Below are 25,028 nucleotides of genomic sequence, written 5' to 3'. Positions count from 1 at the left end.
GCTATAGCCAAAGACGCCATCTGTCTGTTTGAAGAAGGAAGACGATTGGACATTTACTGAGAATGAGGAGAACAGAGCATACCTGCTTTTCAGAAGGCAGTTCCCCGAATAATACCCGACAGCGGAAAGGGACAACATTCTACCTGATACCCTAGCTACGAATAAAAAGAGAAGAAAAGAGAATTGGAAACTAGCAAACTGTACGTCGTCGGACTACGAACTAACCACCTACCCATCTAGCCTGGAACTGTTTGACACATTCAGAGTAGCCCCCGAACTCTCCTGTTTTGCGAAGCCTTCAAATCAGGGAATTTCTTTCACCAACGGTAGAGGAGGGGAGGAAGGGAACTGTCAATTCAAGGAACCCCCTGCCATCGGGCCCCTCCGCCGGTCGACCTCTGTCTTCATTGGAACGATAAGAACCTGAACGCAATGCGCAACATGGCTCCACCTGTCAGCGCTCCTCAGCATCTCCTCAACAATGTCTGGAGTGGAATCTTCTGTGTTTATATAGAGCTGCTGGAAAATCCCATCCCCCCTTCGGCAAGAACATTTTTTCCATTTCAATACAATCTGGAGATCGTGTCTTTCCAATCTTGTGCAGGTAAGATTAAAAACCTTCATGGTCACTTAAGAACTGGGCACGGAAATAGTCAGTTTTACTATGCTTCCGATTCAGACACGCACCTAAATTGCCAATGAGTCCCGCAGTCCAACTGCCTCTAGTTTCATCTTGCCAAGAGATTTCAGAGAATGTGCGGTACGCAGACCTCTCCTGCAAAGCTCCCCATCTCTGTACTTGTGCGAGACGATTGCCTCCTTGCCAAGAACGTCAGCTCATACCTCAGGTCAGACTGCGTGGAATTCACGAGGACGCCTACTAGACGTAGGGGCCCACTCCAGCTGCAGCCTTGTGCACTGCTGTTTGATTTGCTCAAAAAAGTTTATCTTTGAGTCAAGAGTCAATCCGTTTGGACTCGATTATCGACTCGCCGAATGATATGTGACGCAGTGCTCAACCTTGCAGTCAGAGTTGAACAGTCATTCATCCGTTAACCCGTCGCTTCAATATGCTAAGTCTGCTTTGCGGCTGTTCAACAGTGCAACAAGGCCTGCCACATCATCTGTATAACCGACTAGGCGCAACTCTTTTGGCATGTCAAGATTAAGCAGATTATCATAGGAAGCAGCCCTAGGATGGAGCCCCCATGTGACCTCGTCTGACCCTCTAGCATTTCATAGAGCAAGGAGCGGTTCCTCAGATATTCCCTCAATATCCATAAGAAATAGTTCGGCACAAGGAAAGGATTGTCTAGTGTGCCTAAAATGTCTTTCCATCTTACAGAATTAAAGGTGTTTCTCACGTCAAGCGTCAGGAAAAGCATCACCTGTCGAGCTCGGCGGCTATGTGCCTCCGTATTCAAGATTTGCATGACAGCATCAACTGTAGATCTCCCTACTCTAAAGCTGCCGTGGGGATAAGTCTCCGGCTTCTTCTGAAGAGCTTTCCGAGCACTTTACCAGCAGTGTTAAGCATACAAAGTGGGCGGTATGAAGACGGCAACTCAGGGTCACCGTTCCCTTTGCTGATTAGCGTAAGGATCCCCACCTTCCAACGGGGAAGGAAAATGCTCTCTTTGAGGTGGTATGAAGACGGCAACTCAGGATTGTTTTTTCCTTTGCTGATCAGCGGAAGGCTCCCCACCTTCTAACGGGAGGGAAAAATGCCCTCTTTCAGGCAAGCGATGGATGCGTCGAGCAGTAGGTCTGGCCAATGTTGGAACAGCAGTTTGTATACCTCTGCTGGCATACCATCTTGTTTTTCATAGAGAGGACTGCTTGTTCGATTGCTCGACACTCCCCGCTCCGATGTTATCATCCCGTACCGGGTACGCAGGGAATAGAGCCCATACAATGCGGTCCATCTGCTCGGCTTTGAGTCTATAGGATTTCCGTAGAGCCCCGATTTTTCGGGTTACCAGTTTGTAACCTAAACCCCACGGGTCCCCATTCACCTCGTCGATTAGATCCTCCCAGCAGCAGAATCTCCTTTTCGCTGATTTGTACTCTGTCATTATTCCTGGTTCGATCGTTTAGACGTGGTGTCAAGCGGCGGAGTTAGTGACACTTCTTCCGGAGCTCTGCAATTTCCGAGGTTCACCAATACGTAAAAGGTTTACCATGTTTCGATGCCCTCCTGGGCGAAAGTTTGTGTGAACCACTTCGACGGCAATGAATTGATGGTCGCTTGCCAGTCTTCTAGAGCTCGCCACCCGTCCACCAGCAACACTAGTGACTCCGATGCGAAGGTTACTCTTGCATGGTGTCCTCGCTGCCAGAGCGCCTGAACGTTGTGGTGGATCCGGTATTTAAATCTACAAGTCCAGTTCGCCGCCATTTCGAGAATTCGTTTCTCTCTGGAGTCTGGATGAGGCATGCCCCATTCAAGTGCCCTGGCATTTAAGTCACCTACGACCAGGATCCTCCCCTCTGTGCCCAAGATAGAGTCCTCCAGAGCATCAAGCCTGCGTCGAAAGTCCGGAATTGTCTAATTCGGTGTTAGATAGACACTAAAAAACGTTACCCCTAAACATCCAATCTAAACAAAGCCGTCATCTTGGTCATGGGCAAGATTCCTAAGGTTGGTGCCGTTCCAAACCCAGATGGCGGTGGTACCTGATATGTCAGCGTGCCATAAAGCTGGGTTCTGATTTCTAATCACTGTTGAAAACTAAATCAGCTTTGGTCTCCGCAGCGAACTGCGCTACCAACTCGGATTTCCAAAGAGCACGTGGGTTCCAGGCTAGAAAATGTACTTGGAGGACTTGGGTAAATAAATAGAAATATATGCAATAGACAGATGTGGCTCCTTCAATCTCCAAAGGAACTACGGGGGACTGAACATTGCTATTCTGATTGACAGCTAAGTAGCGATCAAGGCAATTAGGGCTAACCAAGTGAGCTCTAAACTGGTATGGGAATACCTTGAGAGACTGAATACGCTCGGCTCGCATAATAAGGCCTGATCCTTTGGGTTAGAAGGCAGTCAGGCAGCGGATGAACTGGCCAAGAAGGGAGCAGAGACGCCTTTACACAGGTCAGAACCCTTTTGTGGATTCGGAAACGGGTTCATGGCTATGACAAATGAAGGGGAACCGTTGAGGGAACTATACTGGGCGGGCTTACCAGGGTACTTATTGGGGGATACCAGCCCAAGTGCACAAAGGACTGTTTAACCGTCAACGAGAAAAACATTCGAATCATAATGGGAATTCTCACCGCTTACTCCCGATTAAATTATCATCTAGGGAAGCTAGGGATATCTGAGTACTATGCCTGCAGGTTTTATGCGGTGTTTATGGAAACCTTGTTCTGGAACAGTATCCGGCACTTGTGGAAAGTAGGTTGAGGGACCTGGGAGAATACTTAATACCAGATGAGAATTTGAAGTAGGGAATATGCTATAGTTAATAGGTAACCATCTGCTGCCTTTGTTTTTCCATATTTGTACGGTCGTGCTTCCTGGTCAGTCAGATAGTGTTGTACCGTCCTCAAGACTGTGATTGAACAACTCCCTGAACCCCAGTATTGCTTCCTCCGATGTCCACACTTGAGGCCACGGTGTGGGGACAACCACCATGAAACTCTCGCTAAAGGGTCAACTGCAAATGACCAGGCCGAGAACAGATGCCTCAGGAATTCTTCTGACACACATGAACTCAAAGGACTATCCCGGTTCCATTGGTACCAGATAAACTCTAGTGAGGCTTAGTGGTCGCTACCATTTTAGATGAATCCCCAAGAAGCTTCCGGTTCTAAATAATGAATGCCTATTTTTATCATATTTGCTTTTTAAAATGCTTCCTCATTGTCAAAACCATATGACTTCAATCTGTAATATTTCCAAACTGTCATTCAAAAATTTTGAAAACTTGGCTGCCAGCGAACATGCAAGGATGATATTCATGTTGGCTGCGCGTTCTGTCTTGGAAATTTAAATGAAAATGATATTTTCTGCATGGATAGAATTTCACATGGATGAATGTTGTTATCCGAACGTATGTGTATACTTTGCTCCTGTATTCTATATTTATTGACAATTATATCATCCTCGGACGGAAGGAAATTTTAAATTTACTTGGAAATTTTTGTTTACTTCTAGCTCTGACAGTTTTAGGTATTCCATCACGGGGCGGAGCTAGCTTACTTTAGCTAGGTCTCCTTTCGTCTACTCGCGGGGTTCCTAACCGCGTCTTCCTCACTTCTTCTGCTTTTCGCAGTTTATCCTGGATTGCTGCGATCATGGAATGGACAAATGGACAAAATTTTCCGGTGATAGCACTTCACCTTGAGTTTCCTCTAGGTTCCTCCTTTCATCCACGAACCTAGGACACTGGCAGAAAACGTACGTCCTCTGGGACCCCGCAGTTTGGACAATTAGGTGAGGTGTCCAATTTAAACCTGTACAGGTATTGACGGTATCCTCCACGGCCGGTGAAAAACTGGGTGAGATTATAATTGATCACCCCATGCTTTCTCTCCAGCCACACCCCGATGGAAGGAGTCAACCTGTACGTCCAACGACCCTTTTCTGACTGGTCCCATCGCTGTTGCCATCTGCTTATGGATCTCTCCCTTTCGGCTTTTTTCACTTGCGATAAGGGAGAGATGGACCTGGTGTTATAAATGTTGGCATCATTCCCGAGATGACGATGGCTGCATCGTCTGAGACGGTCCTGAAGGCAGAACACACCCTTAGGGATGGTCTTCTGGGCGAGGTAGGTGGAAACACCATTCGTCGCCAGAGACTTTCGTATAAGGCTCCAATTGGCCGAGTTAAAGGCATTCCTCACATCCAGGGTCACCACCACGCAATATTTGCTGGTGCAACCCCTTCCGTGAATTGCATTTTCGGCCAAGCCAACAACCATTTTGATGGCATCAATGATTGATCTGGCTTTACGGAACCCATACTGCCTATCTGAAAGGCCCCTTTGGCTCTCGATGACTGGAAGTAATCTATTATAAATGACCCGCTCCAACATTTTCGCCATAGTGTCTAGAAGACATATGGGTCTATAGGAGGACGGTTCCCCTGGAGGTTTGCTTCTGCCGCTTCCATAGCGCAGGAAAGATGCCCTCCGACATGTACGTTTCGAACAGCTCCGCGAACATATCCGGTCTACATTTGACGGCAAGTTTGAGGGCCTTATTCGATATGCCGTCAAGACCCGGGGCTTTACTTTCGCCTATTCGATTGCAGATCTCCATCAGCTTGTCCCTGGTGACTGGCGGAATGGGCGTCACATTTAGGGGCGCTGGAAGGTGTCAGTACCCCCCTCTTGCTAGGGAAATAACCCCTGGATTATTTTCAATAAGAGTATGACCATTGATCATTCCTTCGCCTTTTTTTAGAAACTTTTTGTGAAGAACCGAATAAAGATACAAATGCGAATTTTTCACCATATATTTATTAATATCTGGAGCAAGCATAGTAATTTTTTCAGCCCGATAGCATGGTTCATCGTTGAGCTACGGAGCAATTTATTTTTTTGCGAATTTTGGTGTTTCTTTGACCACGTGCTGATTGAACGCCGCCAACTCTCAGCCTTGATGAAGGTGAGAACATATAGGGGGGCAATGCAGACTCGAACCACTATTTTGTTGGCATGGTGCTCTGAGCTCGAATTACGACAACACCTGCAATCCCCTCTGACAATCAGGTGTGAGCTAACACTAAAGCCATCCACAACACAACCCTCCGCAACACCTATAAGAGGGAAATGGATGCCGCAATAACCGCAGTCAACAGAGTACCTGGAGATGAAGCATCAACAAATGATCTTCACAATCACCTGAAGAACGTTATCATTGATACGACCACAAACATACTTGGCCCCAGCCGCAAAAGGAGTCGAAACGGCTGGTTTGACGATGAATGTAAGCTAGCCACGGAACGGAAGAATGCCGCATACCGAGTAATGTTGCAATCTCAAAGAACGCTGGCACGCGCAGAGACTTATGACGAAGGGAGAGGCGACTTCACAGACGGAAAAAGGAAGTCTGGGAGAACCAGTAAGTCTGTGAACTCGAAAAGTACAGGGAGCAACCGCACCAAACGCGGAAGTTTTACCAACAAGTCAGCAGGATGAAGCCTTATACACCTCGATGCTCATCCTGCCGAGATAAAGAAGGAAGTCTGATTTCCGACAGAATAGACATACTGGAGTGATGGGTTGAGTACTTTGATGAACTACTGAACAACCAGAACATCGGCGAGTTGGAGGTCCTGCCAACTGAAGACGACGGACGAATACTACCACCACCAAGTATAGGAGAAACAGTCCGTGCAATTCATCGGCTTAAAAATCATAAGTCGCTAGGGGCCGAAGGAATTACCGCCGAATTGGTTAAATATGGAGACGACCAGTTACACCAAGTGGTTCACGATTGGCAACGAGGCATTATCTGTCTCATGCAAAAAAAAGGAGATATCACCCAGTGCAGCAATCATAGAGGTATCACGTTGTTGAGTACCATCTATAAGATATTCTCCGCTATCTTGCTAGGCCGAATAGCCCCATATACCCAGAACATCATTGGTCCATACCAAAGAGGCTTCACTCCAGGCAAATCAGAAACAGATCAGATTTTTTCTGTGCGGCAAGCGATGGAAAACTCTTGGAATATGGACACCAGTTGCACCATCTATTCATCGACTTTAAAGCCGCCTATGATAGCATAGCCAGGGTAAAACTGTACACGGCCATGAGAAAATTCGGTATCCCGACGAAATTGATAAGACAGACTAGGCTGACCCTGACCGATGTGTGAGGCCAGATAAAAGCAGCAGGATCACTCTCACTCTACGACAAGGGGATGCCCTATCATGGGTCCTCTTTAACCTGGACCTCGAGAAAGTGATACGTGATGCTGTGGTAAGCGCAAGGGGTACGATCTTCTTGAAGTCTACCCAACTACTGGCCTATGCTGACGACATCGACATCGTGGGAAGAACCACCCGAGACGTACAAACTGCCTGGAAAGTCTCTAAGGACAATATCTATGGTAGAAAAGGAAAACGAGGCAGACCCTGCCTAAGATGGAGCGATGGCATAGGCCAGGACGCACAGACAGCTTTTCGGGATATCGAATTGGTGGACTTCGGCGCAAAACCGCGATGTCTGGAGTTCCTTATTAAGGCAGGCCTAGACCGGATACCGATTGCTGCGCCGTTGATGATGATGATGATCCATGTACCTGGGACCTATAACCCCGATTACGATCTTTATATAAGTGGAACCATCGTTTAGTCAAATATTCTTACTTGAAAAACAACAAAGTCCTTTATAGCACGTAGTGTTGAGGTTTTTAATTAAAAAGAAAAATATCTTTAAAAACACCTGGAAAGGCATTATCTAAAAATTATAATTAAAGTGAAATTATTACACATCCCTTCCGTTGAATTAGTTACTAAATCTAATGTGTACAAAAAGAAAAAAATGTTGGAATGGTTAACAATATCATTAGTCCCATCCCATGGCGGTGACAATATAAAAGAAGAGACCGGTTTTCCTGCGTTACACCATAAAGATCGAACAATTCGATATGATTCCAAGAAAAGAGGTTCACTGCATGAAGCATTCTTATTTGAACCTGTCGCAAATTCAAGGGGCATACCTCATTCCTTCCTCTCCTCCGATTCCTTGACGCAAGGTCCTGTATTTTGTTATTGTTGTCTTTTCTGTTGTGGCTCGTATCTAAATATCGACCAGCGGCCTAGTTGCTTTAAGACGTCCATACGGACATTCATCGGTGGAAATCCATGACGATTTCAAATAACCGGAAAAAATCCTGGGAATCCATAAAGCAAACAATACAATCTTTGACTGACTGCATAGGCCTGACTTTCACCTCTGCATGGAGTAGTGTATCTATTAGGGTCGGAAATTTATCGTACTCAATCGATACTTGTGCCACTGGTTTCTCAAAGGCTCTGATGGTTGATATTCAAGAATTTGATGCCAAGGATGCCACGGGTAGTCATCCTTTGTAAATTTCAGAACAGGAGCGAGTCCTGAGCTAGTGCTTTATTTATCAATTTACAGCTATAGGGGTCGATGCAGATTCAAGGATCGTGTACGCTTAAGCAAATATTGGAATCCTTTTCTCATCCCGTGCAAATACTTATGAGAGACTTCTAACCTGAGGGATTAATCCTTTATTGCACATGAAGCCATATATGACATTTCAAATTCATTATCCTTTTCGACCTGAAATCTTCGTTGCAAATGACTCAAATCGCATTCACAAAATAAGATGCATCCTTATCTCTAAAATTTCATCCTTTTTGTTTGTTATGTGTTTTTGTGTTATGATATAACGTGTTTTTCTCAGGCCAGTCTATGACCTATTTTTCTCGGGCCAGTGTAAGACGTATTACGGGGTCAAGCAGTGCACTGCAGGATAGACTGACGCGGACATAGCTCCCTGAGGCCAACGTATCTCTCTCTGAGGATGAGCTGCCTCTCCTCTGGGACAGTGCGTCGCTTTTCAGAATGTACGAGGTGACCCTACTATTAACAAAACACTACGGATCTAGACTGGGGAGTCGAAAAACACCTCCCCCAATCCAGGGTGTTATGCGAACCGTGCCCATTGGATAGAACCAAACAAGCGGAGCCCCGTACCGCACAAAAACTGGTTAATCAGGCGGAGGCACATGCCCGAATTACTGAGAACCAGGTGATTACACCCAAGGAGGCAGAAGTTGGGACGGCAAGCAATGGATCCAAGGTTAACATTGTTATACTGCGTTGACAACAGTCAATGAACACCACTGCTCAAAGAGCAGGGACCAGCAAAATCACGTCTGAGATAAATATAACAGACGTCAGGAAGGATACAGATCTCAGTGGCGCCGGTGTTAAATGGTACCTGCGCCATCTGAAGTAAATCCTGAAACCAGAAGAGGCCCTTAACAAGACCCAGGACCGACCTTAACCATCTCTACCGGAGCCGAGAAAGCAGAGAGCAGTAGAGATCAGCCCGCGCATGAAGGGAATGCTCCCAAAAAATCCAAACCTGAACCCAAAGGGGGAGAAAGCCCGGGCAGGTCAGGAGTGAAGGCAGGACCCAGGAAGCCCGCCATTAGCTATGCTAGTGCGTTCAAGGGCATTCGACTGGCCATACTACCAAAAATATTTCCCGAGCAAATACTCACTCGTGAGGAGCAGGAAATCATTGAGGATATTGTCGTCAAGCAGATGATCAAGGGTTGGACTTCGTGTTCACCGGGATACGCTTTCCACCAGGTCTTATACTGGTGGACTGCGCGACGGAAGACACCGCAGAATGGGTTAGAACCATAGTTCCTAGATTGCCAGGCTGGGAACGGGTGGAACTGTCAACATGTGCTGGGGATGGTGTACCAGGAGCCCACATGGTGACAGTTTTTCTGCCAAAAGCCGCGACAATAGAAACGGAAAACCTTATGAGCCTCCTAATCGCTCAGAATGAAGATCTCCATATCCGACTATGGAGGGTCATCAGAAGCAAGGTGGAGGGCAAGGGTAAACTCCTCACGATCGGGGTAAATGACCGATCCTTGGAGACTATTAAACGCCGGAGTTGCCATATCAACTACCGATTTGACGACATACCCGTGCATGTGCACAGGAAAAAGATACCTCGGAGGAGACACTGAGTGAAAAACATACCGAGGTTCCTGAAGAAGTCTCGAAAGCCATAGAGGCGGAAAGGGCTGGATCAACCAGGGAAATAGACCTGCTGCCCAGTGAAGAGCAGAAGCTGGACGACTTAGACCTAGGACTCTTAGGGCACAGGGTGGACAGCGATGCGCAGGAAAGCGCCATGTCGGAGGAGGTGGGCGACACTCCGACAGTGGAGAAGAGCTCTAAACAATAACGCAGCCAATGGCCAGCACTAAGATAGCCCAGATAAACCTGCACCATGCGAGAGCTGCATCTGCAGTGATTCCAAGGGCAAGTTCCAAGGAGAACATTGGAATAGCTCTGGCTCAGGAGCCCTGGATGTACCGGGAGTAGCTTTGCGGTCTGCAAGGAGGAAACATGCCGGTAAATTGAGACTCCTCTTGTGAAAAACCAAGAGCTTTTATAATTCTTAAACGGAATTTAAAATACATATATCTTTCAGAGTTCTTAACCGGCGACCTTGTAGCTATTCAAGTCTCATTGGCAGCCGGGAGGAGCACTCGAGAGGCAGTTGTGGCATCAGGATACTCCCCAGGAGACGAAATCCGGGCTCCACCGGAACAAGTCGCGAAACTTACGAAGTATTGCGAGAAGAGGGCGTTACCACTTCTTCTCGGCTGCGATGCCAACGCCCACCACGAAGTCTGGGGAAGCAGCGACACCAATCGTAGAGGTGGGTACCTTCTTGAATTTATTCTTAGCAATAAGTTAGAAATATACAACGTAGGGAACACTCCAGCACTTGTGACCAGCACCAGACAGGAGGTACTAGATATAACTCTAGGAAATACCCTAATGAACGGAATGATCAGGAATTGGAGGGTGTCGGATGAACTCTCTATGTCTGACCACAGGATAATCAGATTCGACATTGAGGGTAATTCCAAAATAGAAAGAATAACAAGGAATCCCAGGAGAACGGATTGGGAATCCTACGCGACGCACTTGAGCAACAACATTGCCCACCTTCAAGAGGGTGGTGACATCAGGAGTGAACTGGAATTAGAAACGGTGGTGGAAAACTTCAACACAATCATCGTTGAGCTGTCCGGCCAAGACAGTCAAGTAATCAAGGGATGGTGGAACAAGAACCTGGCCAGAATGAGAACAGAGGCACGAAAACTCTATAGCCGGGCAAAACAAACCGGGGACTGACAGAGGCATCAAAATGCACTGACTGCGTATAGCAACGCGATCAGGGAAGCGAAACGGAACAGCTTCAGGGAATTCTGTGAAGGGATCGAATAGATCACAGAAGCAACCAGGCTGTACAAGACTGTAGCCAAAGACGGGGGAATATCCTCTGTCTGCTTGAAAAAGGAAGATGGGACATTTACCGAGAATGAGGAGGACAGGGTACACCTGCTTCTCAGAACTCATTTCCCGGGGTGCTACCCCACAGTGGCAGGCGGCAACATTCTGCCTGACACCCCAACAACGAATAAAAGGGAAAGGAAGGAGAGCTGGAAACTGGCAAAAGAGGTATGCTCAAAAGCTAGACTAAGATGGGCAGTGGGAACTTTTAAGCAACTGAAATCTCCCGGAGTAGATGGCATTTTCCCAGCACTTATCCAGAGAGGCCTAGGAATTATTTTAGAGTCTCTTCTGAGGGTAGTAAGGGGGCATAACACTGGGATACATACCAAGGGCATGGAGACGGGCAAAAGTGGTCTTTATTCCGAAAGCGGGTAAAAAAGATCCTTTTCACCCTAAATCTTTCAGACCAATTTGCCTAACATCGTTCGTACTCAAAACGGTGGAGAAGGTCATAGACAACTATATTAGAACTAACGTTCTAAAGCGTAATCCCCTACATCACTGTCACCGCGCTTACCGGGCAGAGGTACTACGGGATGCCATAGAAACAAAAGAAATTGCACTGTGTGCGTTTTTGGATATCGAAGGAGCATTCGACAACACATCGTACGCAGAGATACAGGATGCCCTGAGCCGCAAAGGAGTGGGAAACACCCTGGCATTCTGGATGGGCAAAATGCTAGAAAGCAGGCAAATAGAGGTACCGACAGGTACAAATTTTATTGTCATGAACACCACTCAAGGCTGTCTACATGGTGGGGTACTATCGCCGTTGATGTGGAGTATGGTAGTGGATGAACTCCTGGACGTGTTACCAAATACTGGAATACAAGTCCAGGGTTACGTGGACGACATTGTTTTAATCTGTAGGGGCAAATATGAAGATACCGTATGTGATAGAATCCAAACTGGACTAAGGGTTACTAGTGCCTGGTGCAGGACGGTGGGACTGCGGATCAACCCAGCCAAAACCACCATAGTAAGCTTGATCACCTAAGAGCCATAACATTACATGATATGGAGGTGAAACAATGGGGGGGGGGGGGGGGGGGGGAATTACACTAGACCGAAAGTTACTCTGGAAGACACTTGCCGGAAACACTTGTCGGAAAGCCACGAGGGATCTGATGACTTGTAGATCCATAGCAGGAAAAAGATGGGGTTGCACCCCGAAGATACTACTTTGGATATATACTGCAATAGTAAGGCCAATAAGTATCTATCGAACGGTACTCTGGGCAGAAAGAACCGAACTCAGCACACAAGCCAGGGAATTACATAAGCTCCAAAGGCTGGCTTGCATGTGTATCAGTGGGACAATGAGGACATACCCAACGGCATCCCTTTAGGTCCTTCTGGGATTAACCCCTCTCAATCTGCACATACGAATGCAGGCAAGGGGGGGCAACATTCAGGATGGGCGTTAGTATGACTGAGGCGGGGAGCTGCCTAAATCGAAGGAAGATTAATATTCTTTCCAGGCGGTATCCCGAATTACTGATACCAAAGGATAACATGACAACGAAGTTTCACTTTGATAAGAAGTTTGAAACACGTTGGAGTAATAAGACAAACTTGGAGAGCGTGGCTGCCACATACGGCTTAAACCAGCAACTGATTACTTGGTACACTGACGGATCCCTCACAGCAGAGAGAGCGGGTGCCGGTTTCCTTGGTCCAAGGAAAATGTACTTTGAGCCAATGGGCAGGTACACTAGCATATTCCAAACGGAAATATACGCCATAAACAAATGTGCCTCCTTTAATCTGCAAAGGAGATAAAGGGGGCAGAACATAGCTATTCTCACCGATAGCCAAGCAACGATCAAGGCACTTAGGTTCAACCAGGTGAACTCCAAACTGGTATGGGAATGCCTTGAGAGACTGAATACACTCTGCTCGTCCAATAAGGTCTGGATACTTTGGGTTCTAGGTCATTCTGGGTTGGAAGGCAACGAGGCAACATACGAACTAGCCAAGAAGGGAGCAGAGATGCCAACTATCACCTATGGAAGCTAGGGATATCTACGGACACTGCCTGCAGGTTTTGTGAGGAGGAGGACGAAACGTCTATGCACGTCCTGGGACAGTGTCCGCCACTTGTGCAAAGTAGTTCGAGGCGTCTGGGAGGACACTTAATACCAGATGTAAAGCTGAAAGATCTGGAAGTAGGGAACATACTAAAGTTCCTAACGGTTATAGGCCTGGTTGAGATACTATGATCAATAGGTACACTATATGTATAACCATGTAAGTGAACCTGCAGGTTAATAACATCGAGAAGTGCTGCTACTAGGACATCCGCAGCAACAAAGAAACAAATATTAAATTTCTGCATTGATTACAGCCTGTTTTGACTAGGAAACAACTTAGGCATTAAATTTTCTGCAACGAAAATATAAACGCTGTAAACGTTATTAAGTCCACATATGTGTGTCCCTACATCCATATAAATGAAAACTATTGCGTTTATTATTTATATTTCCCAAATTGCTTCTGATTTTATTATTTGTTTTGTCTGGGGACTATGCCAATTTATAGTAACTGCTTGCCTGTTGTTAATTCCTCTCTTATATTTGTTGTTGATTTAGTAATTGCTTACAAAGGGTCTCGTATGTTATGAAACGTGTAGGAGTACATGTTCGGATTTGCAGAAAATAAACAAAGGGATAGGATTTCATCACTTCCACGTACAAATGCCGATGGAGCAGGCTTAACTTCTGGAAATAATGACCATTTATTTGATTTACTTTTAATAGATCCAGCACAGCACGAGTTCTTTGTTATTACTATTGACGTTTTTGCAAGGGAAGCATTTGCATTGCTGTTTGTTTATTTAAATTTTATGTACTCTTTTATAAGGGTTGTATTACAGTTCCGTTGGTAATTGTATGTAATTATAATAATATGAGGGATACAATATTTGTAAGTCAATACTTAGCTCCCCGTTCTTAGTTACAAGCCCAGGGTAAAGAAAAAGGTTGAGGCAACGCACCTCGTACTGCAGTAAAACAAAACAAGAGAGGCTAGGAAAAGAGATAAGTAAACCATCATCATCAACGGCGCAACAACCGGTATCCGGTCTAGGCCTGCCTTAACAAGGAACTCCAGACATCCCAGGAGGTCCGAGATCCACCAATTCGATATCTCCAAAAGCTGTCTGGCGTCCTGACCTACGCCATCGCTCCATCTTAGGCAGGGTCTGCCTCGTCTTCTTTTTCTACCATAGATATTGCCCTTATCGACTTTCCGGGTGGGATCATCCTCATCCATAGGGATTAAGTGACCCGCCCACCGTAACCTATTGAGCCAGATTTTACCACAACCGGACGGTCACGGTATCGCTCATAGATTTCGTCATTGGGTAGGCTACGGAATCATCCATCCTCATGTAGGGGGCCAAAAATTCTTCGGAGGATTCTTCTCCCGAACGCGACCAAGAGTTCGGAATTCTCCTTGCTAAGGACTCAAGTCTCCGACGAATACACGAGGACTGGCAAGATCATCCTCTTGTACAGTAAGACCTTTGACCATATGGTGAGACGTTTCGAGCGGAATAGTTTTTGTAAGCTGAAATAGGCTCTGTTGGCTGACAACAATCGTGCGCGGATTTCATCATCGTAGCTGTTATCGGTTGTAATTTTCGACCCTAGATAGGCGAAATTGTCAACGGTATCAAAGTTGTATTCTCCTATCTTTATTCGTACCTCTTGCATTAAGCTCAGCATCACGGATCGCTTTCTCGAGGGCCAGGTTAAAGAGGACGCACGATAGGGCATCCCCTTGTCGTAATCATGCAATTATAGGCAGCCATTTTTTGGGAAAATGTGTGATGTGAAGTTACCGGTATCGTTCTCTGCGTTGCTGTAGGCTTACGGTATATCTCGAACTTAAGCTTTCCGTTAGAGTTGACGACATTTAGATCCAGGAAAGGTAGAACCCCATCCTTTTCTACCTCTAGTGTCGTCTACATACCTAAACCATACTTTCGGAATTATTCCCCTTGATTCAATTTCTTCTTCGATTGATGACATGAACCTTTCAGTGAGTAACAGCGAGAGGGGGTTCCCCATCGCTACTCCCGAAGTAGTTTTGTAGAATCTGTCCCGAAATGTAAAATAGTTTTCGTTCATGCAGAGCCTGGCAAGGTTAGCATAGATACGAACTTTTCTTCCCCATTCCGGGCCAGATCCAAACTGGTTCAGCCATCTCTCGAGTTCAAACTTCGGTAACTTCACATTACACATTTTCCCCAAAAAAAAAAAATGGCTGCCCATAATTGCATGATTCACCGACTGATCACATACCCTCTTTCAGAATACGGTTTCAATAAGGAACGACAGTACATTATTACAATATTTCAAACGTGGGAAACGTCAATTTTGGTTGGTGATTTTCATTTCGCTGAAATTTTCTCACATTTTTCTTATTTCTAATAAACATGCAGCGTGAAATTAAAGAGGTTAAGGACTTCTTGATCAAAGCCCGCAGGAAGGATGCCCGCACTGTCAAGATCAAGAAGAACCCAAATAACACCAAGTTCAAGATCCGTTGCTCCCGATTTCTGCACACATTGGTGGTGTTCGACATGGAGAAGGCCGAGAAATTGAAGCAATCTCTGCCACCAGGTCTGCAAGTGAAAGAAGTCAAGTAGAAGGTTCCAATGGGGTGGGCGAACGACGTGTGACGCATGATGTCTGCGCTGTGCACGGGCGGATGTGTTTTCCATGTGAAAGCTGGAAAAAAAAAATAACTAACTCCTCCCAACGATCTTGTGATTTACTCTGCCGCTACTTTTCGTCAGTCTATGTTCCTCCCCCTTCTTCCGAATCCCTCCCGATAGTAGATGTAGCCTGCCCCGCATCGCCTACCATTCCCCTTCTTACTCCTATCCTTGTCGAATACCTCATTGGCGAACTTGATGCCAAGGTCAGACCTGGCTACGGTGGTCTTCCAAACCTCTTTTTGCTCAAAACTGGTAAGTCCATCTCCCTTTCCCTATCTCTTATTTTCAACAAAAGCCTTGAAGAGAATCATTTTCCCAGTTTGTGGAAAGAGGCTCTCATTATCCCCATTCACAAAAGTGGCGGTCGTTCGCTTGCCGAGAATTACCGTCCCATTTCCCTCCTCTCCTCCTGCTCCAAAATCCTGGAAAGATATGTCAGCGACTGGTTGTCCGCCCACTTTGGCCATCACATAGTAATGCCGCTTTTCGTTAAGAAAGAGCTCCCAGCGGTCACCATGTGGAGGCGGAGATAGGGTTTGGTAGTAGAGCTAGCTGTTGGTGTTGTTTCAGCAGGCAATTCCCAGGTCTTATGCTCCATCGTGGGTACCAATCCATGTTTCGCCCTCGGATCTATACTACCCTTTGACCGCCTCTTATGAAAATTGGTGAACAAAAAGTTATTACCCACTTTTCCAAAATTGTTTTAAATCACAACTGAAACTCAGTTTTGCTGAAAAACGAAAAGGGGAGGTTCCCCAGAGCCCGAAGTTTCCTCTGAAAGTCAATAATAACATTTTGAAGGTTTTGTGTGAAACGAAACCTTATTGGAATCGAGTCCATGTCTGGCTGTCCGTCTGTCAGTCGGTCTTTTTTTCGGCTGCTGGAAATCCATCATGGATGCGCATCTGGTATCTAGGACACACAAAACCTCCCATATTTTCTCCACACTCTCTCCGCGGGACCACCGTTTCGGTATTGCTTCGCGGGGCTGTTTAGCTCTTAGCTGTCCACTCTAAACGAGTTACTACCGCTTTGCAGTAGCTTCCTTTCTATGTCTGCGCTGTACTTCTGCTGCTTTTAGTTACTGGTGGATCCGTTTCACCATTGCAACTACCGCGTCTCATGCTGTATTTGATTGCACCATGTACCTTATCAGATTTTCCACCGTTAAACGGGTATTTAGCTCTGTTTCAATCTTTCTCCTTGAGCTTTTAAATCTTGGGCAGGCGAGGAAAACTGTTCTGCATTTTCGACTATACCTTCACACGTAGGACAATCGGGCTATCCATCCAGACCGAACCTACAGAGGTAACTCCTGTATCCACCGTGTCCGGTTAAGAACTAAGTCAAATCGTAACTCATCTCACCGTGGTTCCGCATAGTCCACATGCTTATGTCTGGGATAAGCCTGTGTGTCCACCGGCCATTCTCCACCTGGTCCCATATTGTGTGCCATGCAACCAGTGACCACAAACGCTCACTTTGCTTGTTTAGGCTCGCTTCCTGATTTTCGTGCAGACGACTTGCCTCATCGGTAAGGATATCTCTTGGAATAATCTCCACAATCACGTATGCTGCCTCATCAGATATTGTTCGGTAGGCGCAACATGTTCGGAGAGCGCTTAATCGATATACTCCCAGGTATTTCAGCGATAACTGAGAGCTAAGAGCATGCCTCCCGATGCAAATTTCAACAGTTTTCTATTTCTGCCACTTTGTAAAGAGCGCGAACGCCGTTTTGTGTTCGGCAAGCTCCAGCCCATGGTCTTAAAGCCAAGACTTGATCGTCCGTAGAGTCTCCTTCGCGTATGTCTGCACTTCGTCGGGATGATTGGCTGTTACGACCACTCCAACGTCATCCGTGAATCCGACGACAACGGCTTGTTTAGCTACTGGAAGCCGTGAAACGCCATTATACATTAAGTTCCATAGCAGAGGGCCCAGAACAGAGCCCTGCGGAACTCCTGCGTTATTACATACATCTTCGACCCAGAAGTAATCGAAGATTATATTTAATATGAATTTTGGTGTTTGTGCCGCGATGAGCGCTTCGACGATATGGTTCAATCTGGCAGAATTGAACACGTTCTTGGTGTCAAGAGTTACCAGTGCGCAGTATTTTCCTTCGTCCTAGGCTTTTCTGGCTAGTTCAAAAACCAGCTTGGCAGCATCAACCGCTGACCGAGCCCTCCGGGAGCCAAACTGCCTATTCGATAAATAACCGCCCTATCGGCTTACCTGTCTTCAGGATCAATACAAGCTTTTATATTTTCTACTCTGCGGGGAAGGACCCTTCTTTTAGGCAGTCCGTAAATGCCCGTGCAAACATGCTTGCTTGGTGCCATTCTCATTGGTAATTTCAGCACCTTGTTGGGGATTCGATCCATGCTGGGGGCTGCGGCATCCCGCACCCTTTTCACTGCGCCCAAAATTTCGTCTGTGGTTACTAAAGGTATGTCTTCGGCTCTCATTGGTATCATTGGGAAGATTGTTTCCGGATGTTGGGGGAACAATGTCGAAACTATCTCCCACAATAATCTAGGGCACATAATAGGAGGGGACCTTTTGCCTTTTATTGCTGACATAACGGACTTGTACACTCCTTCCCAAGGTTCTGAGACTGCCTCATTAAAGAGTCGCTTGAAGCAATAATTTTTACTTTTCGTGATGCTCCATTGCAACTTTTTTCGTACCCGTTTATATTCGAGGTACCATTGTTCATACTCGGGCATGTTTCTTCGGCGTTGACTCCGCCTTCTGGTCTTCAAGTATTCCGTACGACACTTCACCGTCTGTCTGTCTGTCACACCCGATTTGTTGGGCCATTTAGTGTCAAGTTTAAGGGGGTCGGGCGATGGGGGGTCTCCCCATACATGTGAATGGAGGGTTCAAATTTTTTTTCGCAGAATGTGGTCATGTGGGGTATCAAACGAAAGGTTTCAAGTAGTACCTTTAAATAGTGGTTCCAGGTTTGATATTGGATGAAACATAGTGGAGTGAGGGCCCAAAATCTGACCATCAAAAAGTGTAACAGGTCTCGTTCTCAGAACCTATCCAACCGAAAAATCTGAAAAAAATATAGTGATGCATCTCTACGAGATCTAGGCCCCAAAATACATTCGGTTTCGATATCTGCACAAATTTACCCGACAACCCTCCTTATGTTCATCCCAAAAGCACAAAATTTGAGCTCCCGGTTTTCCGACTTGTTGAAAACCTAGATTTCAAAGTTTCCCGAGGGAGTGCCCAATATTCACCTAAATTCCAACATTTCCTACCAACAACCCTGCTGAAAGGAGGATAATGACCTCTCCCTACTTAATAAACACTGCAAAAAGTGGGAAAACATTCTTATCCTGCTGGAAGCTCATCTCAATCCATTTCCGTCTTCTACTCAAAAATCTCGGAAAAACCACAAACGCACATCATCAACGTAATCAAGCCGTTTTCCCTATAATACTTTTCACATTCATAAATCGCAGACATCTGGGAATTTTATGACCTCATCAAGGAGGGAACGCTGTGAAAAAAAACCAACAACAGAATTTAAAAAAAAAATTGAACTGCTCATCAACGAGATTTCCCTTGATTTTCTTTGCTCTAAATTTTCCCGTGGCCTACAATAAACAAGTCGCAGGAAAATGAGTAAATATAGAGTGCAGCAGGGTAAATTGTGGCGGTCACCAGATTCACGGGATATATGTACATACATGTGAGATGACACTGATGATGATGATGACGTGTGATGCGTTACACTTAGGAAAACATAGGAGCAAAACCTAGGATTGATATGATGCTGATCGTTTGATATTCTAGATGAAAATGGCAGCTGCCAGAGGGCTAGGGGATTAACATCTAATGATTTTAATGAGCGAAACAAAACTTTATTAAAATCGGTTCAATGTCTGTCTGTCCGTCTGTCTTTTTTTTTTTTTGAGGAGCTGGACATCTTTAGACTCTGGCCTGGGCACGCCAGACTGTGGGATTTTTACCCACTAAAACCGGTGATAGCACTTCATCTAGACTTTCTTCTAGGTTCCTCCCTTCTTGCACGAACCTAGGACACTGGAAGAATACGTACGCTGGGTCCTCTGGGACTCCGTCGCAGTTTGGACAATCAGGTCAGGTGTCCAATTTAAACCTGCACAGATATTGACGGTATCCTTCATGGCCGGTGAAAAACTGGGTGAAATTATAATTGATCTCCCCATGCTTTCTCTCCAGCAACTCCCCGATGGAAGTGATCAACCTGCAAGTCCAACGACACGCACAATCCCACGGTCCTCTTCGGACACGGATTTTGGGACCACAATCAGAGCCCCGCCATGCAAGCACAGCGGTCCTGGTTTATACTGAGTGCAGGCTCAGCATTCACACCAGTGGATGCGAGGCCTATCTAACACCCCTGCCGCAACTAAGGAGTACGGCACCCGAGTAGTACAGCGCAACTTCACGCTTGAACTTCGAGGAGCTCTGCCCTCAATGTAGGCATAACCACAACCACCATGAAACTCCCACTAGGAGGTCAACCGCAAATAACCGGGCCAAGAACACATCCTCCAGGAATTCTCCTGGAGCATACGCTCTCAGAGGGCCATCCCGGCTCCCATGCTACCAGATAACCTCCGGTGAGGCTTCGTGGCAGAGCCACTTCAGATGAGTCCCTTGCAGACTCGGGTCTGATCGCCCTCCTCGAGTACTTGGCGACGGAACTCCCTAACGGGTAAACTAGAATCAGCCCGGGGCGGAGAACCGCAACGGAACCTTTGATCAGCTGACTACCGCTCTGTGTACAATACAACACAAAGGATATCACAAGACCACACTAACAGCAAACACGCAAGACTGGTGGCTGACCACCGTGGCCACTAGGCCAATCGCTCATCAACTGCAGGCGAAGCAGCTTCGAGAAGCTCCCTCCTTCGCCGGAACGCAGCACGTGCGAACTCATTAGCGCATTCAAGTGTCCCACTGTTAGCAAGGCACTGGCTAACATCGAAGATACCGTTCAATACGTGAACGCCCATGTCGCATAGATTGCGGATGGCACGGTTCGCTGGACCGACACAGAGAACACGTAACCAGTCCTCCGAGTCAGCCCCACATAAAACACAGCCCTGACTGGAGGCAAGCTACCATGCCCCGTCAGGAGGAAGCCCATCTCGAGTCCAAAGCCCACGACGGAACTTCCTCTGGCAGACACGTTTCTAAAGTACTCATACGTGACCCGACTTTTCCCACATGCATTCCATCTAAGCTGCCACTTAGATGTTACACTCTCAGTTAACAGCCTTTTGACCGCAAGCGGTCCTAACCCCTCCACCTGATCAACACTTACTAAATCGGTTTGCAGCAACGGTACGCTCCTGATCCTGTAGGCCGTGGCACGCTGGACTACCTCCAGATCAAGAGGAGGAACACTCAACAAGACCTGCATGGCGTCGGTCGAAACCGTAGGACACGCAGGAAGAGGCTTGGAAGTGATGATACGATTGCCGGTTCTAATGCAGGCGTAATTTCTTTTGTGATGAGGACCGCTTCCGTCTTTTTCCCCGTGAGTGCCAGTCCAGCACTTCCTAACCAAACCTTAACAACACTGATGGCTTCGCTTGAGTACAACTCGGCATCCTCGAGATGCTTTGCGACCACAACCAGTGCTATATAATCGGTATAACATTTTGATGGCATCAATGGTTGATCTGGCTTTACGGAACCCATACTGCCTATCTGAAAGGCCCCCCTGGCTCTCGACGACTGGAAGTAATCTATTATAAATGACCCGCTCCAACATTTTCCCATAGTGTCTAGAAGACATATGGGTCTATAGGAGGACGGTTCCCCTGGAGGTTTGCCAGCCTTAGGCAACAGCACCAGCTTTTGCCGCTTCCATGGTGCAGGAAAGATACCCTCCGACATGCACGTTTCAAGCAGTTCCGCGAAAATATCCGGTCCACATTTGACGGCAAGTTTGAGGGCCTTATTCGGTATGCCGTCAAGACCCGGGGCTTTACTGTCGCCTATTCGACTGCAGATCTCCATCAGCTTGTTCCTGGTGACTGGTGGAATCGGCGTCACATTCAGGGTCGCTGGAAGGTCTCAGTACCCCCTTCTTGCTGGGGTAATAACCCCTGGATTATTTGCAACAACAGTATGGGGCACGTGACCTGCGGAGATGATCGGCCTCTGAATCGTCCTGTCACGATTTTGTAGGCGCTACCCGACGGATTTATGTCCGCTTCCGAACAGAGCTCCTTAAAGCATTCCCTCTTACTCCGGATGACGAGCTTGAGGTTCTTGCGAGCTTCCCTATAGGCATGCTCCTTTTGCCCTTGATCGATCCTACCTATTGCCCTCTGAACCGTTCGTCTGGCTCTGTGGCAAATCGATCGAAGGCTCGCAAGTTCACTATTTCGCCAATAACTGGGTCTTCAAGTGGGGAATGAGCATCTCCTAGGCATCGACGCGTCACTTGCTTTAGAAAATGAGTTTTGAGGCCTAAATTTCTTAAAGATTCATCACTTTGATTTTTTCAGATTTTTCGGTTGCTTAGGTTCTGAGAATGGGACCTGCTCACTTTTTGGCACACATGTTTTGAGCCCTCGCTAGGTAATATTTCGTGGCAATCGCTTCAGTCGTTTTGGAGTAAATCGGGTGTGACCGACCGACATTGAATCGGTTTTAATGAGAATAGGTTTCCTTCGTCCAAGTACCGACCAGATAGACCGCATTGTACGATAGTTATTCCCCAGACATCCTGTACGGGTGGATGTCAATAGCCCGGAAAGCGTCGAAAATTGCCCCGTTTTCACAATGAGAGCGCTCGAAAAAGCAATTCTCACCATGAAAAACAAGAAGGCGGCAGGTCCTGATTTTATCCCGGCGGAAGTTTAGAAGTTGGTGTTCCTCCAACGGCCAGACTTGATGCCTGGGGCGTTCAATGCTTCCTTGTCACTATAAGGTGGCCAGACTCGCGCTGATCAGCAAGAGAAAAGGAGACCGGAAGCTCCCGTCTGGTTACCGACCGCTGTGTATGCTTGACACGGCTGGAATAGTGCTCGAGAAACTCATCATGAGCAGACTCGCTGAAGCAATCCGCGCTGCCAGGGACTTCTCCCCAAGGCTGTTCGGGTTCAGAACAGGAAGATCCACAATAGATGCTGTTATGGAAGTCGTGAATGCGGTTTAGCGAGCCGAGGCACTCAGTCGCCGATCTCGACGGATAGTTCTCCTCATAACACTTGATGCATTCAATTACGTAAAATGGGCAGATATTCTAGACACATAAGAAAATTCATTTCACGTGCCAAGCTATCTCTTGCGGATGTTGAGGGATTATCTGAAAGATCATTCCATGCTCTATGAGACGCTAAAAGTCCAGCGGATGCTAATCCCTGTGCTAACAGGGATCCATCCTAGGGCCGGACCTCTGCAACGCTTTCTACTATAGTTTGCTGAGACTCGAAGAGTCGCGCCTGGTCGGTTATGCAGACGACGTTGCGGCACTTGTTTCCGGACGAACTGTGCAAGGTGCTAAGAAAACTTGGCATATTGATGTGACGGGTAAGCGCATAGATGACCCCTCATGGTTTCAGTCTTGCGCTGGAAATAACCGAAGTAGTCATCCCAGAAAGAGAATCTCGATCCTGCGTCCCGTATCCCCCGGCGAGTTGACTATAGAGTCAAAACCAGCGGTTAAATACCTTGGTTTAATGCTCGACTCGAAGATGGGCTTCTTCCAGCAAATCGAAGCAGCAGCAGGCAGGCCTGCAGCTGAAGTCTCTGCCTTGAGTCGGCTAATGGCGAATATTGGGGTCTCTACAGCCACTAGGAGAGATCTTCTTATTGGAGCAACGCAGTCGGTTCTACTCTATGGCGCGGAGCTATGGGCTGATACCCTTGACAAGGAGATACATCGTAAGCGCCTTGCTCAAGTGCAGAGACGACAAGCTTTCCGAGTGGCGTCTACTTATCGCACCGTCTCCGAACCAGCTGTAATGGTGATCGCGAGAGTGATCCCCGTTACCCTCCTTGGCAAGGAGCGCAAAACTATCTACCGCCGTAAGGGCGAAAATTTAAGAGAGGTGGTGGCCTGTGAAATAGCCTCAAGGCACCTTTCCCGAGTGGCAACTTCCTTGTCAAAATGAGCCAAGGAGCAGATGGATTGCGTGGCTTATCGAGAATTTAAACTCATGGCTGAACCGAACGGTAACCGGTGTGATCGATTATTTAGTCAACTTCTAAGCGGGCATGTTAGTTTTCAGTCTTACCTGCAAAAGATTGAGAAGGCGCGATCTCCTGATTGTGTGTTCTGGAAGGGAGTGGCGAGTGACGCCAAAAACACCTTTTTCTCTTGCGAAAGGTGGTACGGCTTTCGTCAGCAACTTTATGCAGACACAGGGGAGCTCTTTCCTGACAACATTGCCAGAGAGATGCTGAAAAGCGCTGGCAGCTGGAGTCGTGTTGCATATTATGTTTGGGCTCTTCTTATTGCTACTTAACTTAACTTACTTGGGGCACGTTTGCTCAGAAGATGGAATTAAATGGAACAGGAGGGACGGTCAGTGAGGTATGCGAGTCATATGCTGAACCCAGCGGAGAGGAATTACTCAACTTCTGAGCGAGAACTTTTGGCACTGACATGGGCGACAAAAAATTACCGTTGTTACCTCCTGGGGAGGCCATTTAAAATGTTCACGGATCACAAGCCGTTGAAGGGAATGCTAAAGGCTAGAGACACCACTAGCCGGATGCTTCGGTTTCAACAGAAGTTGTCTGAGTATGATTACGAATTGCTATATAAGCCGGGCCGTAATATGGGGAATGCAGATGCTTTGAGTAGGGTGGTACAGCGAGAAGCCTCAGCAGAGCCGGGGTCTCATTGCTTAGTGGTAACGCGATCAAGCGGACAAGTGCAAGTAGAAGATGAAAGGCGCACTGATAAGGAGGAGTTAGGGCAGCCTAAGGTCCGAGAGAGGCAAGACGTGCAAGAGGAAGTACGGCTAGTCCTTAGACTATCAGACTTTTCAGTTGGATCGCTTCTGAGAACGAGACCTGTTTCAATATGTTTCATGGGATATCAGAAACTACTAATCGAGCTCTTTCATTTGATACCCCACATGACTATATTCTGTGCAAAGAAATTTCACACCCCCATGTATGTTTCACTCAGTGGTATCACCTCATAGGTGCACTTGACATTGACTAATGCTCCCACCTTGGATCTTTGGATGGAAACTATCTCGAATTCTCCG

At 46.8% G+C, this 25,028-nt stretch overlaps 1 protein-coding gene across 1 annotated transcript; it reads left to right on the top strand.

Annotated features, from left to right (window-relative positions):
- The first annotated feature begins 15,423 nt into the window (after positions 1–15,423).
- LOC119660918 (60S ribosomal protein L38-like) lies at positions 15,424–15,776 on the top strand. Its single transcript, XM_038069890.1, has one exon. The coding sequence runs from the start codon at positions 15,493–15,495 to the stop codon at positions 15,703–15,705; it is 213 nt and encodes a 70-aa protein (XP_037925818.1). The 5' UTR covers positions 15,424–15,492; the 3' UTR covers positions 15,706–15,776.
- The last annotated feature ends 9,252 nt before the right edge of the window (positions 15,777–25,028 follow it).

Source organism: Hermetia illucens, chromosome 7 (assembly GCF_905115235.1).
Source record: "Hermetia illucens chromosome 7, iHerIll2.2.curated.20191125, whole genome shotgun sequence".
Classification (NCBI taxonomy): Eukaryota; Metazoa; Arthropoda; class Insecta; order Diptera; family Stratiomyidae; genus Hermetia; species Hermetia illucens.
Note: the sequence above shows the minus strand (reverse complement) of the source record. Positions and strands in the feature narration are given on the sequence as shown.

Bases quoted from the DNA above. Each gene is read 5' to 3' on its own strand.
- LOC119660918 (XM_038069890.1), top strand. From the start codon at position 15,493: ATGCAGCGTGAAATTAAAGAGGTTAAGGACTTCTTGATCAAAGCCCGC.